The sequence below is a fragment of the Aethalodelphis obliquidens genome, unplaced genomic scaffold, assembly GCF_003676395.1.
Source record: "Aethalodelphis obliquidens isolate GAN/ISIS:26980383/991018 unplaced genomic scaffold, ASM367639v1 scaffold36, whole genome shotgun sequence".
NCBI lineage: Eukaryota > Metazoa > Chordata > Mammalia > Artiodactyla > Delphinidae > Aethalodelphis > Aethalodelphis obliquidens.
In genome coordinates this window covers 13,695,369-13,708,924 of record NW_020837980.1, presented here as the reverse complement: position 1 = coordinate 13,708,924, position 13,556 = coordinate 13,695,369, and the positions used below count along the sequence as shown (strand labels likewise).

Below are 13,556 nucleotides of genomic sequence, written 5' to 3'. Positions count from 1 at the left end.
ACTTTCACAATGTTATTTTTACAACTGACCAGTATTCCGTTGTTAATTAATATTGTTAATTTATTATATTAAATTTATTATGATACAATTAGCTAACCCCCTATTATTGGAAATTCAGATTGTTTCCTGTATTTTCCTATTATAGTCACCTTGAGTTGAACTTCCTTGTGCTTAAATGCTTGCATAGGTCCTTAGTTATTTCTGTGGGCTGTTTTCCAAGAGTGGAATTGCTGGAATAGAGATTGTAAATGTTTATACTTCTTTTGATCTACATTGCAAGATTACCCTTTATTAAGTAAGATTGTAGGAATTTACACTGTCACTAGCAGTGCACAAGAATGACTGTTTCCTGGACCCTCAGCCATACTTGTACTCTAACTGGTTTGATAATAACGTCTAGCTGTTCAGTTCATCGTATTACAAAGGAACTTGGGTGTGGTTTTCTGTTAATTTTTCTTTAGTATTTCTTAATTTTTGAATGGTGTATTTATTTTACGAGGGATGTTATACAACTTGCATTACAAAGAATTCCATTTCTCAGTAAGGCCCAATAGCAAATGTGTTAGTTTACTATTGCTGCTGTAACAAATTACCACCAATTTAGTTCTGGAGATTAAAAATCAGAAAATGGGTCTTATCAGGCTAAAATCAAGGTATTAGCAGAACTGCATTCCTTCCAGAGGTTCTAGGGGAGAATCTACTTCCTTGCCTTTTCTGGCTTCTAGAGGTCTGGATTGGAAAAATGAGCTCTAGGTTGGAAACTATATTAGTCTGCCAGGGCTGCCATATCAGAGTACCACAGACTGGGGGGCTGAAACAGTAAAAATTTATTTTCTTCCAATTCTGGAAGCTTGAAGTCCAAGATCAAGGTGCTGAAGGGTTGGTTACTGGTAAGACCTGAAAACAGACTTCCTGTCTTACCAACAGCCCACTGGGTCCTCACATGGCCTTTTTTCTGTGTGCATGCTTACCTGGTGTCTCTTCCTCTTCTTACGTGAACACTCGTTCTGTTGGATTATGTCCACACCCTTATGATCTCATTTAATCTTAATTACTTCCTTAAAGGCCTGTCTTCAAATACAGTCATGTTGGGAGTTAGGGCTTCAACAGAAGAATTTGGGAAGCACAGTTCAGTCCATAACAGAAACATAGATCTGATGATAGGACAATCATTATTATCATTTTAGAAATGGAAAGACTGAGGTTGGAACTGCTAAGTTACTTGTGCATACAGAGAGCACTGGAGATGGAATAGGCTTAGTACTCTTTCCACATTCATACGATAGAGTGGATAGGGCGATTATCCCTGCCTGGCAAGTACAACCTGAACAACAGCATAAACAACAACAACAACATCGCAGAAATCGACTGAAAATTAACCAGGTAGATTATAGAGGCTTCCTAAAACATCTGTAAGGCTGTATTGAATCTCTAAAAGGAGAGGGATTAAATGGTGCTCGCTGACTTCAGGAGACACGCTGTTTCATGACAGTGAGCAAGAATGTCCCAGAAATTTTCTGAGGACATCAAACACAGCTCCACATCTTATGGATAGTATCTCAGGGAATCTTTAATATCCTCAGAGAATAAACCACACTATCCGTGCCTCTGAAGAATGAAGAGTGAAGCGGCCGCCCCAGCTGTGATTTGAAACTGAGGTTCTGATGCGACCGGGTTCTGGGGAAACTAGGTATTTCAAAGCCAGCTTTGCCTTAGCCCTGTAAACCTGCCCCTCCAGCTGTGTTCAAACACATGACTTGTTCACTGCACAGTGTAATGATTATCCAACTTTCATCAGAGGGCTGTGCAAGAACAAAAGGCCGAGGGGTAAAGAGGATTTTTATTATTAGGTTGCTGTCCTTATGAAACATTCATATAGCAAAGGAATTGCTTTGCCATTAAAAGAAATTTTGTTAAGGAAAGTTTATGAAAAAGGTGCTTACACTGCCTTTAAAGTAACTATATATGTATTCAGAAAAAAATATATATATAAAAAAAAAGGCTGAGTTTAGGAACTCAGTTCAGAACCATATTTTCAAATGTAAGTAAGGGAAAATGTAGACATCTATTGGACTAGTTTAAAATTACACAAGCATGGATTTGAACATTAATTAGATGTCAAGCAGAATTTATTTTATTTTGGCACACGTGCTGTTGTTAATGACTCCGCATTTCTCTCCTGCCACAACTTGGAATTATTTGGAACCACAGGCCCAGTTAAGGTGGGTAGCTCAAGGCACATCTGTTGTGTGTGCACAGCTCATCAGGATTTTTAGGTTCCCAAGTGCAATCAGGGTGTTCCTTTCAATTCAGCATCTTCTCCCTCCACTCTCCTAGCCCCACTCAGCACCACCACTTGTGTAAATAAACCACAAAAGTCCAGGTCCTCTGAAGTTGTGGAGTTGGTCTCACTTTTTAAAGTGAGGAAGGACAGAGCAGAGGTGAGTGTATTACTTGCATTATCAAAGTAGATCCACATATTCTATTCTTTTTACAGGCGAGATAGGGGAGAGAAAAGTATTCCTGCTTATAAGTATTTTACACAAAATATATTTAGGTTAACAAGCTCTTCTTTAAAAGTTCAAAAAAATGTTAAAAGCAGAAAGGAAAACATTATTAGCATTTGTTGGTGGTTTTGGCAGGGAATTTGTAGGTAGAAGGACAAAATTAAATGAGGAACTTTGGAAAGAAAGAAGTCAGGAGAGCATAAGATTTCTGAGGGTTAGGAAACAGGAAGTAAGAGAAAGATATTAAAGAGAAACATAATAAGAAAGTAGCAAAAAGAGAATCCTTTTTTGCTTAGATTGTGTATTAGTCTCGGGCTAAATCGTCAGCTGGTATCTATGTTAGGATATCAGGAGGTGGTGCAGCATGATGGTGAACAGCAAGGGCTTTGGAGTCAGATAAACTTGCATTTGAATCCCTGATCCACAGATAGGGTGACTTTGGGCAAGTTATTTGACCTCTATAAACCATAATATCCTCGTCTGTAAATGGAAGGAATCACGTTGCCTGGAGCGGATGTGAGGATTACCTAACACAGCTACATAAAATGCTTGGAAAATGCCTGGTATAAATGCTGGATAAGTTCATTAAGTATTACAGTCATGGAGCCCTAGAGCTGGAAGGTATCTTACCAAACGTCACAAACTCCAACATTTTACAGAGTAGGAAAGTGAAGAGCTAAAGCATTAAGTTTCTTGCCAGAGGTGATGCAAGTGGAAAATCATCTTCCAAGTCGTGTTTTACTGGTTTTTAGGACACTGTGTTAATCAGCTCAGGCTGCAATAAAAAATAACATAGACTGTGTGCCTTAAACAACAGGAATTTATTTCTCACAGTTCTGGAGGCTGGGAAGTCTGATTGAGGTGCCGGCCAATTTCAGTTCCCTGTGAGGGCCCTCTTCCTGGCTCAGGGATGGACGCTGGATACCTTCTCAGTGTCCTCACCTGGCAGAGCTCCAGTCTCTTCTTCTTATAAGGGCAATAATCTAATTATAGGACCCCACTGTCATGGCCTTATCTAAACTTAATCACCTCCCAAAGGTTCCAACTCCAGTATTATCACATTGGGAATTAGAGCTTCAACATACAAATTTTGGGTGGACACAAACATTTGGTCCATAACAGGCACAAAATATGGTGCTGTGGAAAGTGCCTGGAGCAATGGTTAAGAACTGAGGGTTCTAGTCCTAAGGACCTTAGGCAGGTCTCTTAATCTTTCAGTTTCCTCACCTAATAAATGTGATGGGTGGGAGGGATTATCTCAAAATGGGGTTCAGCTCTATGCTAATGTAATATTATTCTCTGAGGATATGAGTGTAATTTACAGTGAGAGACATGTGTTTGACTCGAGTAAGAAAAACAAGGACTAATTGGGATCCCAGGACACAACAGGAGAGAGCAGAGCTAGGTGGAGCTTTTGGCAAAGGAAGAGTGGCAGGATCTGAGAGATTCTTGGGGATCAGGGAGGGGATAAAACCAGAATGAGAAAAAAGGGAAAGGCATCACAGGAGGGTCTCATAGAAAGCTATCTCTTCTAAAGTGTGCCCAGGGCCAAAATTCCACCTGTTTTGTTTTGTTTTGTTTTAGGGTTAGTAAGCACGTAAGGAGTATAACAGTAGGGGCTGAGAGAGGTCACTGATAGCCATTCACAGCTTGGTGCTAAGCTAAGGAAAATGATTTGAATAAAATAACTTACCCTAAGCAGAAGTGTGTTTTGGAATGAGAGGAGGAAGAGAGTTTCTGCTCTCTGATATCACATCATTCAGTATATTAAACATGTGAACATTCGAATACATATGAGTAGATTGGAAAGAGTTTTATTTATTTACCTGTATCTCCCAAATTGACTATATCCCTCAGCAAGATGAGTGGGAACAGGCTCTGATTGCTAATTATAGATTTAAGAATCTTATGCAGGGAAACTTACCTGCTCAGCATAGTTTGTTTTTTTTTTTTCCTTCATAGCTTCCAGATGATCCTAAGAGAGCAACACTGCAGTGTAACAGTCATCCTGATTACAAGTGTGTACGCAAACTGGGCACCATCTATGGCTAGTTTTCATTCAGAAAAATACCATTTAAGCTTATAATTAACTATGCAACTGGTCATAACTGTTAAAGATTTTGATATGATGATAAAGTATCAATTATAATAGTAAATATATACCTATGTATCCACATATATTCAGTGTTAATAACCTATTTCTTGATGAAACAACTTTGATTTCTTGAACACAGTTCTGTGCTTAACAATGATCTTCCACAAATGAAGCCAGAATCGGCAGTGCTCTATAAGAGCAGTGAGTGGCTGCACGGGGATGAAGAAAGGCAAAAAGACAAATCTCAGCCAGCTCTCTGAAGAGCTGGGGAGCAAGATTCCCCAGTTTTTATTCTGCATGTTGAGGCTTTTTCTCTCGTGCAGTGCAATCCGTGCATTTTCCGAAGCTGTATTTCTTCCTGCACTGACTTGTAGATGTTTAACGGTCTCGCCTAATTTTCTTTAAATTGGCTGAGCTTGGTATTGGTAGGTCTCCAATAAAAGTTTTTATTATTTTAAAAATACTACTTTTGCCATTTTACATTTTCTAATTAAAACCAGGGTAGATTCCATAGTTTCCTGGTCACTTTTAGATAACAAACTCTTTATCACTTTTGTCCAATTTAAAACTCTATTTTCTTCTCCAGTTTGACACATACCTCCTCCTCATTCTCCAGCACCAGCCAAGCTTTAGCTTGGGGGACTTGTGGTGGGGAGAATATTGTCTGCTGTTTCATTCCTCTTCTCTCTCTGTCTTTTAGTTCTAGCTTTTCTTGACTTTGGAGTGGGAAAGAAAGAGAAAGAGGAAAGTGACCCTCACACTTGTTGAGGCAAGCAAGTACAATCCCCTGTCTGTGGTCTCTGGCTTTACATCAAGGCCCGCTCTGGGTTCAGTCAAAGCTGGCTACCTCATCTGAGTGCGTACCTTGGGTAGCCTTGCAGGACTTCCCACCAGGAGATCTGCCTTTGGCTCAACCTCTTCCTACACAGGAGTGGATCACATTTAATTACTTCCATGTGTTTATTTGAACCTTGAGAAATTCACACATCCTTGCTTGGCCAGTTAGGGTGCAAAAATGCAGGCTGCTCCTTTGCTATCCTGTCTTTCAACAAACCCTCTTTTAGAGCAGAATCTAACCTGGGAATGAGGCAATAGTCTCCCATTCTTGCACACATCTGAATCAGTGGGTATCTTTGAGCTTCCCTCCTCACTGGACTTTGCAAGGATGAGTGGGGGTAGCGGATCCACTCTATCCCTCACTAAGTTGATGACTCATGACTCTCAAACAGCCCTTTCCTTCACCCCCACTTGCAAATATATACTAAAGTCCAGGAGGGGAGATAACACTTGGTGTATCATAGCCATTTTGGCCATCTCCCAATAAACCTCTAAGAGTTCTCTGACTTCCAGTTGTTTCTTTGGCTATTCTTAAAACATAGGATACCTGTTGTCTCTTTTCTTTAATCTTGGGTCTTGGTCGCCAACTCCAGGGCAGTAAAGGGAGTTCCATTAAGCATGCTGATGTAGATAGATGCTTCCTTGTCCAAAACCATTGATCCCCTCCCTATTTAGCCATCTTAGTCTTTCAGCTGTTACCATTAGAGCAGACCTCAGTTTCCCAAACTGCCAGGTGTACTACCTCCCTCACTGCCCTCAGCCATCAGACCCTTTGTCTGGTAATGTGTTAGATTTGTCTAGTCCTGTGTTATATAAGTCTTTAAAAAAAGACTTGCTATTGCACTCATTAGTGCATTTTTACTCAGAGAGAATTTCCTATTAGATACTCAAACACTTGGCTGGACAGACAGCAGATAGTACATAAGCCTATTCACACTTTTAAATGAGTCAAAGAGAATGTTAGTGTAACAAAATAACAATAAAATTTTAGCAGTATAACGTAATATACATGTCCAAATGAACCAGATCAAATCGTTTCTGAAATACACTTTGGGGCTTTTTAGGATCCATAGAAGAAAGCCATTTTTATTACTTTTATAGTTTCTTTGATCTAAAATGTTATACTCAAATTGATCACCCATCTAATTCACCAGACTTGTCTCCAGATGACTTTTGTTTATTTTCAGTAATTAGTTTTGCCCCAAAGTATCCTCAGGGCTAACACGGGGGAGGTTTAAAAAATGTGCTCCATATTCTAAAGGCAATACAAACAAACAAATGAAAACAAAAACAAACAAAAGGGAAAAAGAAATAATATGAAACTTGGCATATTCATTAATTTTTACCACAGCAACAAGTAGCCCCAAAGTTTCAGTGGCTTACAGCAAAAAAGACTTATTTCTCACGTATGCCGCATGCAGGCTGCAGACTTGCTGTACTTCCGCTTGGCTGCACTGGACTCCTCACAGCAATGCTCAGCTCTCTCATTCCAGCACTGAAGGAACATCCCCCAGCAGGGACAAGCTGTTCTCGTGACAGATAGCAGAAGTACAAGAGAGCAGACCAATCCATGAGAGCACATTTAAAGCATCCCCATGGACTTGGGCATACATTTTATCCAGTCGCATCCTGTTGGCTAAAGTGAGTCACATGGCCAATCCAGACAAGGGGTGGAGAAGTAGATGCTGTCTCTGGGGAGGCACTGGAAGTCACAGAGCAGAGTGTGGTTGTATAAGCTTCAGGGAAGAAAGCATGGAGTTGGGAAAAATAAATCTACCACATAACGTGAACACAATGGAAAAATCATAAGTATGAACTGTAACATTCTGAATTACTGTTTTTGAGGTGGTAATAAATATTAGATATATAAATTGAAATATGGGGATAAAATTAAGTCGGTTACATACCTTAAGGGCCTGTCTCTTATATTTAAGTGTTCTAAAAATGTATAAAATCTCTAGAGTATGGATTTCATTATTTTCTGAATTTATTCCCTTTTAATTGTTTTATATTCAAGTTGTTTCAAAGTGGCTTATTGACAAACATGTTGCAAAATAACTATTGATTGGAAATCACATTTCTGCAGACTTGGCCCATGTAATGCTCCTTATATACAAAATTCAAAAGAAGTTCGGTGCTATATTTCTGAAAGAGCAAATCAGTATTCTAAAAATGAGCTAGTCATAGGAAACAGTTATCTTTGCAAGACAATAAAATGTATGAAGTTCCTCAGTTTAGGGAAATATTAAGTAAATCTCTCAACCAATGAGAAGTAAAATAAAGTTGTAAAGGCTAAAGAGATATATGCTTTTCACTTCTTAACACACTATTGAAACCTTAAAATTAAAAATTCCATATCAAGTATTGGATTTCAGCCTTTATATGTCCCAGGGTTATAAATACACTTGAAGAAGTCACATTTTAAAATCCACCTGTGCTCACTAAGACCTGGTCTACTGAGTCACACATCTTACTCCCCATAAAGTAGCCACCAATAGAGGAAATGGAAAGGGGAGGTCCTGGAGTGACCTGAAATCACTCATCTTCACGTGTAGCTCAGTTTTCTTCTGGATGTTGTTTCCCCTCTTCACTCACAAGAAATACACAAGAGGGTAAAAAATTTAAGGCAAGCCCTAATTTGTGGGATATTGTGCTGTTGAGAATTAAAATTAAGAGCTACACTGAAGGGAGTCATGAGGCAAGGAGGGCTGGGTTGCCATGATTAGTCTGTTCTGTCCTGCAGGTAGACTGATGAAATGAGACCTATCTGTACTTTTCCTGGGCCTCCAGCAAGTCACTCATCATGGGATCAGAAGCACTTTGTGCATGAAGAAATGGAGAAAAGCTCTTATTTCCAAGGAAAATCTCCATTTCATGCTAGCTGGGGTTTGTGTATCTGAGTCCACCACTAGCTCCTTAATTTAGGCAAATGCCTTTATGATATCCTATAGCAAATATGCTCAGTCACCTGGGTTATGTTTGCTTCTCTTCTTGCTTTTTGCCTCTCATACTCAACACTACCCTTACCTTTAATCAGCTAGATTTTATGCATTTATTCTCATTTTAATGTTGTCATTACTTACAGTCCATAAGACACCTATACAAAATAATATCAAGTTGGGCTTCCCTGGTGGCACAGTGGTTGACAGTCTGCCTGCCGATGCAGGGGACACGGGTTCGTGCCCCGGTCCGGGAAGATCCCACATGCCGCGGAGCGGCTGGGCCCGTGAGCCATGGCCGCTGAGCCTGCGCGTCCAGAGCCTGTGCTCCTCAATGGGAGAGGCCACAACAGTGAGAGGTCCGCGTACCACACAAAAAAATAATAATAATATCAAGTTGAACCATTTCTGGATCTCGCATACACTAGGATAAACAGGTCTCTGACATTTTGAGATTTACCTCACAGTTTGTATGTGGTCACATCGTCTGTATCTTAAAAGCCCAATCTTTCAACACCAAGTGTTACTTCATATTTCTCAGTCCCTTGACCTGAACCTAAAAAAAAGTTTTTTTTTTTGAATTTGGCATAAGCAATTCTGTGTCTCCCAGTGACAGTGCCTTATGAAAAAGGTTTATTTAATGCTTAAGGGAAAGTGGCTAGCTGTTTTCCACAGTCTTAACAAACAGAGGCAAGGGGTAAAAACTACCACATGAGGGTTTTAACCACTTCCTGATGGTGAAGGTCATGGACGTAGAATTGGCTAACTCTCCACCCAAAACTGTATAGTCCAACTTTCTCTGAATTGATTAAAATTAAAGGACATATTAATTTCTCTCATCAGTTAAAGTGACTGTGCCTAAAGACACAGGAATAGACTAACTCACCTCTCGTGGTCATCTATAACACAGTATGATTTAAATTCTGCAATTTGTAAAAAACTTTAAAGTTGGATAAAAAGCCATAGAGCTTGAACCAAATCTCACCAGGAGAGCATGTCGTAATGGCAGGAATGAGAGTTTGCATGAGGTATGTTCTATAAGGAAAATAATCACGATGGAATACACTGAGTTTTCTTCACTTTTAAATTTTTTAAAACACAGTCACATATTCTCTCTGCAAATCTTCCCTGCTCTGTTTTATTTTGAGCAAGAAATCAGACTGATTTTTTTCCCTCCTTGAATCAGCTGCTCATGAGAGAAGCATATACATTTCTCATAGAATAAGAATTGAGTATTAGGAATACTAATTAGATAATTTTGACAATTCCTGTGACTCCCCACCCCTAAAATATATATTTTCTTTAAGAATTTTAGTAAAAAGTTGACTTTGTGCAGAATAACCTTTCCATTTATCATGTGTATAGCAGTCAGGTGGTTATAGAGTTATATTTATGTACCAGAACAGGTTTTAAATATCTTTAAAAACAAGTAACTCAGTATTCAAAGTGTATGAAAATACTGGCAAGCATTGATACGGGATATAGAAATACTCTACCCATCAATTCCCTACGTCCACTGAAAACCAAGTAGACTGTACAATGGTATATTACCAAAGTCCTCAAAACACTGTGAAAATCTCTGAGGTATAATTCTGCATGAAATACCTTGAAGTTTCAGATGTGGATGCTTTCTTTGGGGCTTTCCAATTCATAATCACATAACACTCGTTTTCTTAGAGCCTCCAAATAATGGTGTGATACATTTATTGCATCTGACATTTCAAAAATCTCACCATAGAGGTGGGTTGGAAAACTTTTCATTGTCAACTATTCTTCTTACATTGAAGGTATAATTATATATGGATTATATTTTCCATCAATACATCTTTAGACCCTTGAGGGTTTTTTTGTTTTTTAATGCTTTCCAGCATTTTTCCAGCATTATTATATTTCCTTTGGTAAAGTAAAAGAGGTGCTAGGAGATAAGTGGGCTTTGTAACAATGACAAAGGAACAAGCCCTTACCTAAAAAAAAAAAAAAAAAAAAGTCAGGTTCATTCAATTAATTTTTTTTTTTTTAAAGAAGATGTTGGGGGTAGGAGTTTATTAATTTATTTATTATTTATTTTTGCTGTGTTGGGTCTTCGTTTCTGTGCGAGGGTTTTCTCTAGTTGTGGCAAGCGGGGGGCACTTTTCATCGCGGTGCGCGGGCCTCTCACTATCGCGGCCTCTCTTGTTGCAGAGCACAGGCTCCAGACGCACAGGCTCAGTAGTTATGGCTCATGGGCCTAGTTGCTCCGCGGCATGTGGGATCCTCCCAGACCAGGGCTCGAACCCGTGTCCCCTGCATTAGCAGGCAGATTCTCAACCACTGCACCACCAGGGAAGCCCTCATTCAATTAATTTTTTAACTCAGATGTGTAGGAACAGAGAACATAGAACAAATGAAAATAATGTGTTTCTTAGAGTCTCTGTAGCACAATACACATTGGGCAGCGATGCAAAATTAGGAATGCAGAATGAAACTCATCTATATATATTTTGGCTGCTAGGCATTTAATCCTTCATTTTTCAGTATTTCATTCTCACAATAACTTTCTTCTAGTCCTTTGAATGATAATTATTTTTCAGAAGAGAAGAAGATTAGAGACAAGAATTAAAGAATCAATCAAAGAGAGGTTAACATTCAAGGGAATCAGTCTTTTATTTTCAGTGTTTTAGGGCATAATAAAAAGTAAAGTTTAAGCATGTTGGAATTAATTTCAAGGCAATAGAAATTGTCACATGGCAGAAAGCGTAATCAAATAATTGTCACTGCTCCATTATCTAGCGAAGTATCCTTCCCTTTTTTTGTTCTATGCCTCCCATGTTCATGATACAAGCAGACTGCCAGACAGTGACAGAAGCTGGCTTGGGGAGGCTGCAGGGTACAGATAAACTGATGTTTTTTGACTACTAGTACATGCTTTGTGCTAAGCCCTTTCAAATTAGAATAGCATTAGCTTATTCTATATTCCATACAGTTCTATGGAGTCAGAGTTATTTCTTTATTTTAACCTCAGCCCGGTTAAGTAACTGGCCTAACTTACTTGTAAGTTGTAGGGCTGAGATTTGAATCCAGAAGTGCCTGAAAACAAAAACTATGCTCTTGCCTTTACAATATCTTCCTCCAGGTAATCAAAGGGAGGTGTTGGAAGAAAGAGCAATACTTAACGTATGTGACAGTCTGGAGACATTATTTTTTGACGAAAAGCAGAAAAATGTGGGGTTGATGGTTAGGTTGCCATATAGTGTAGTGACTAATAAATACCATTTCTAAAATGTATTTTAATAAGAAGTCAAATATATGCTCTTAAGATAAGTATTTGCTATAGAATTTAAGAAGCCTGAAAGAGGAAAAAGTGCACTGTGAACTGAAATGAGGAAAGGAAGGTCTCTTATTGATTCTTCACTCTTGGAATCTCATTAACTATCAGGTGAAACGATGACTGCCAACAAATAAACAGCATTTTCCCCAGCCTGGCCTGTTAAACTGCCCAAAGCCACCACATACAGATTAGTCTGAAACACACTTATTGTTCCTGCTAGAGGTGTTTTAAAAATCAGCTTTAGATACAAGAATTTGTTTTCTCTCCTTCAGGCTGCTAAAGGATGCACAGAATGAAGCTTATTTTAAAAGCTGGTATCAGAAGCTATTGGCTGCTCTCCAATTCTGTGCAGGAAAAGCCTTGAGTGATGAGTTTTCCAAGGAACAGAAACTCATCAAAATTCTGGGAGACATTGGTGAAAAAGTCAAATCTGCCAGTGACCCTCAAAGACAGGTTTGTTGCAAAATCAATCTTCATGTAATAAAGTTTTGTTTTATTTCTTAAACCTGGTTCAATTAACTTTGAATTTCATAACACAGAAGGTAAATTCCTTGACTACACTTTGTCATAAGACACTTAAATCGATTCTTTTGATCAAGTTTTTTTTTTCAGTTTACTATCCTAATGTTAATGATAATATCTATCACCAGAACATGACTTTTTGATCTAAATAGCCATGTAGCATAGACAGTACCTGACAAAAGACCAATTTAAAGGCAATTTGATTTAAATGACCGGATGAAGTAATTTACTCAGAAAGGCAGCACAGTTCAGACTCATGGAAGAAGTACACAAGGGGACTTTTCAGAGTACCCTTGTCCAAGGTACAAAATCTAGGTCTAGATTTTTCTCACACTGCACTGATCAAAGTCACATTTTTAAAGACTTTTTTTTCCACAACAAATTAAGTGAATTAAATGAAAGAAATCAATAGTGGTGTGGATAGTATTGAATAATACTTTTATTCTAACATCCATGGATGATAGTCAAAATACTGTGCCTCTTTCATCACTGATTATAATAATGGATCTGGCTGTTCGTTTTCTTGCTCTAATGGAAGAACACTTGCTCTTTTTAATTAACTGCATTACTAGTTCCCTTCACTGATATAGATCATTAAGTAGGTTCTCTTAAGTTCAACATTCTAGATGCAGGGAGGTAGTGGACTGTATTCACTGTATTAAGAATCTCATTCAATAACAAGTACTTACTACAGACTAGGAGTTAAGGATAGAAAGATGCCTAAAACATGAATCTTGTTCTCAAGGGAGCTCATAGTTTCTCTCCACCCACTGTTTAAAATCAACAAGACTTTTCAACAAAATGATATGAAAATAGGCAAAGGGTCCCAGAATTTTTTCCTAGCACAAGATTTTTCTTACTGGAAGTCACTTCATTTGGTAGTAATGCCAGAAGCTATGCTACTTCACCTACCTAGGAGAAATTGGAAAATAAAAAGTATAAGCAGGGACTTTATTTTTAAATGGGAGACATATAAACTCTGTATGCACAGAAGAGCCTTAAGGCTAGCAACATGATAGGCAATGCAAAAAAAAAAAGTTCTATGATTTCACCATATTACTGCAAAATCATTAATTATTTTCTAATGGTAGACAAAAAGTTGAAAGCAAGTAAAATAAATTTGGCTTAAAATTTACAAAATTTGTGTATAGGTTTGGTCTTTATTTCTTATGTTTCAAAATCCCTCATGTATTTAAGATGCATGCTGCAGTTAGTACAGTGCCTTTTTGACTATTTACATCACGTTCCAGTGATACTGACATTATTCTCTCAGATAAATGCATTTCTCTCACCTTGACTGGCTGCTCTTGTGATAACACCTCTTCACGTGAAAATAGAAAGAGAAAAAG

The 13,556-nt window shown here is 38.4% G+C and overlaps 1 protein-coding gene across 12 annotated transcripts in view; it reads left to right on the top strand.

Moving 5' to 3' along the window:
• PIK3C2G (phosphatidylinositol-4-phosphate 3-kinase catalytic subunit type 2 gamma) overlaps nucleotides 1–13,556 on the top strand; it is a 369,692-nt gene that overhangs the window by 187,462 nt on the left and 168,674 nt on the right. For all 12 annotated transcript variants that reach the window (XR_003437791.1, XM_027129484.1, XM_027129485.1 and 9 more), the window contains one exon: nucleotides 11,958–12,138. Coding sequence is in view for 11 of the 12 variants with exons in the window: in XM_027129484.1 (XP_026985285.1) it covers nucleotides 11,958–12,138 (181 nt within the window). In the remaining variant the exon portion in view is untranslated. The remainder of the gene's footprint in view (nucleotides 1–11,957; nucleotides 12,139–13,556) is intronic.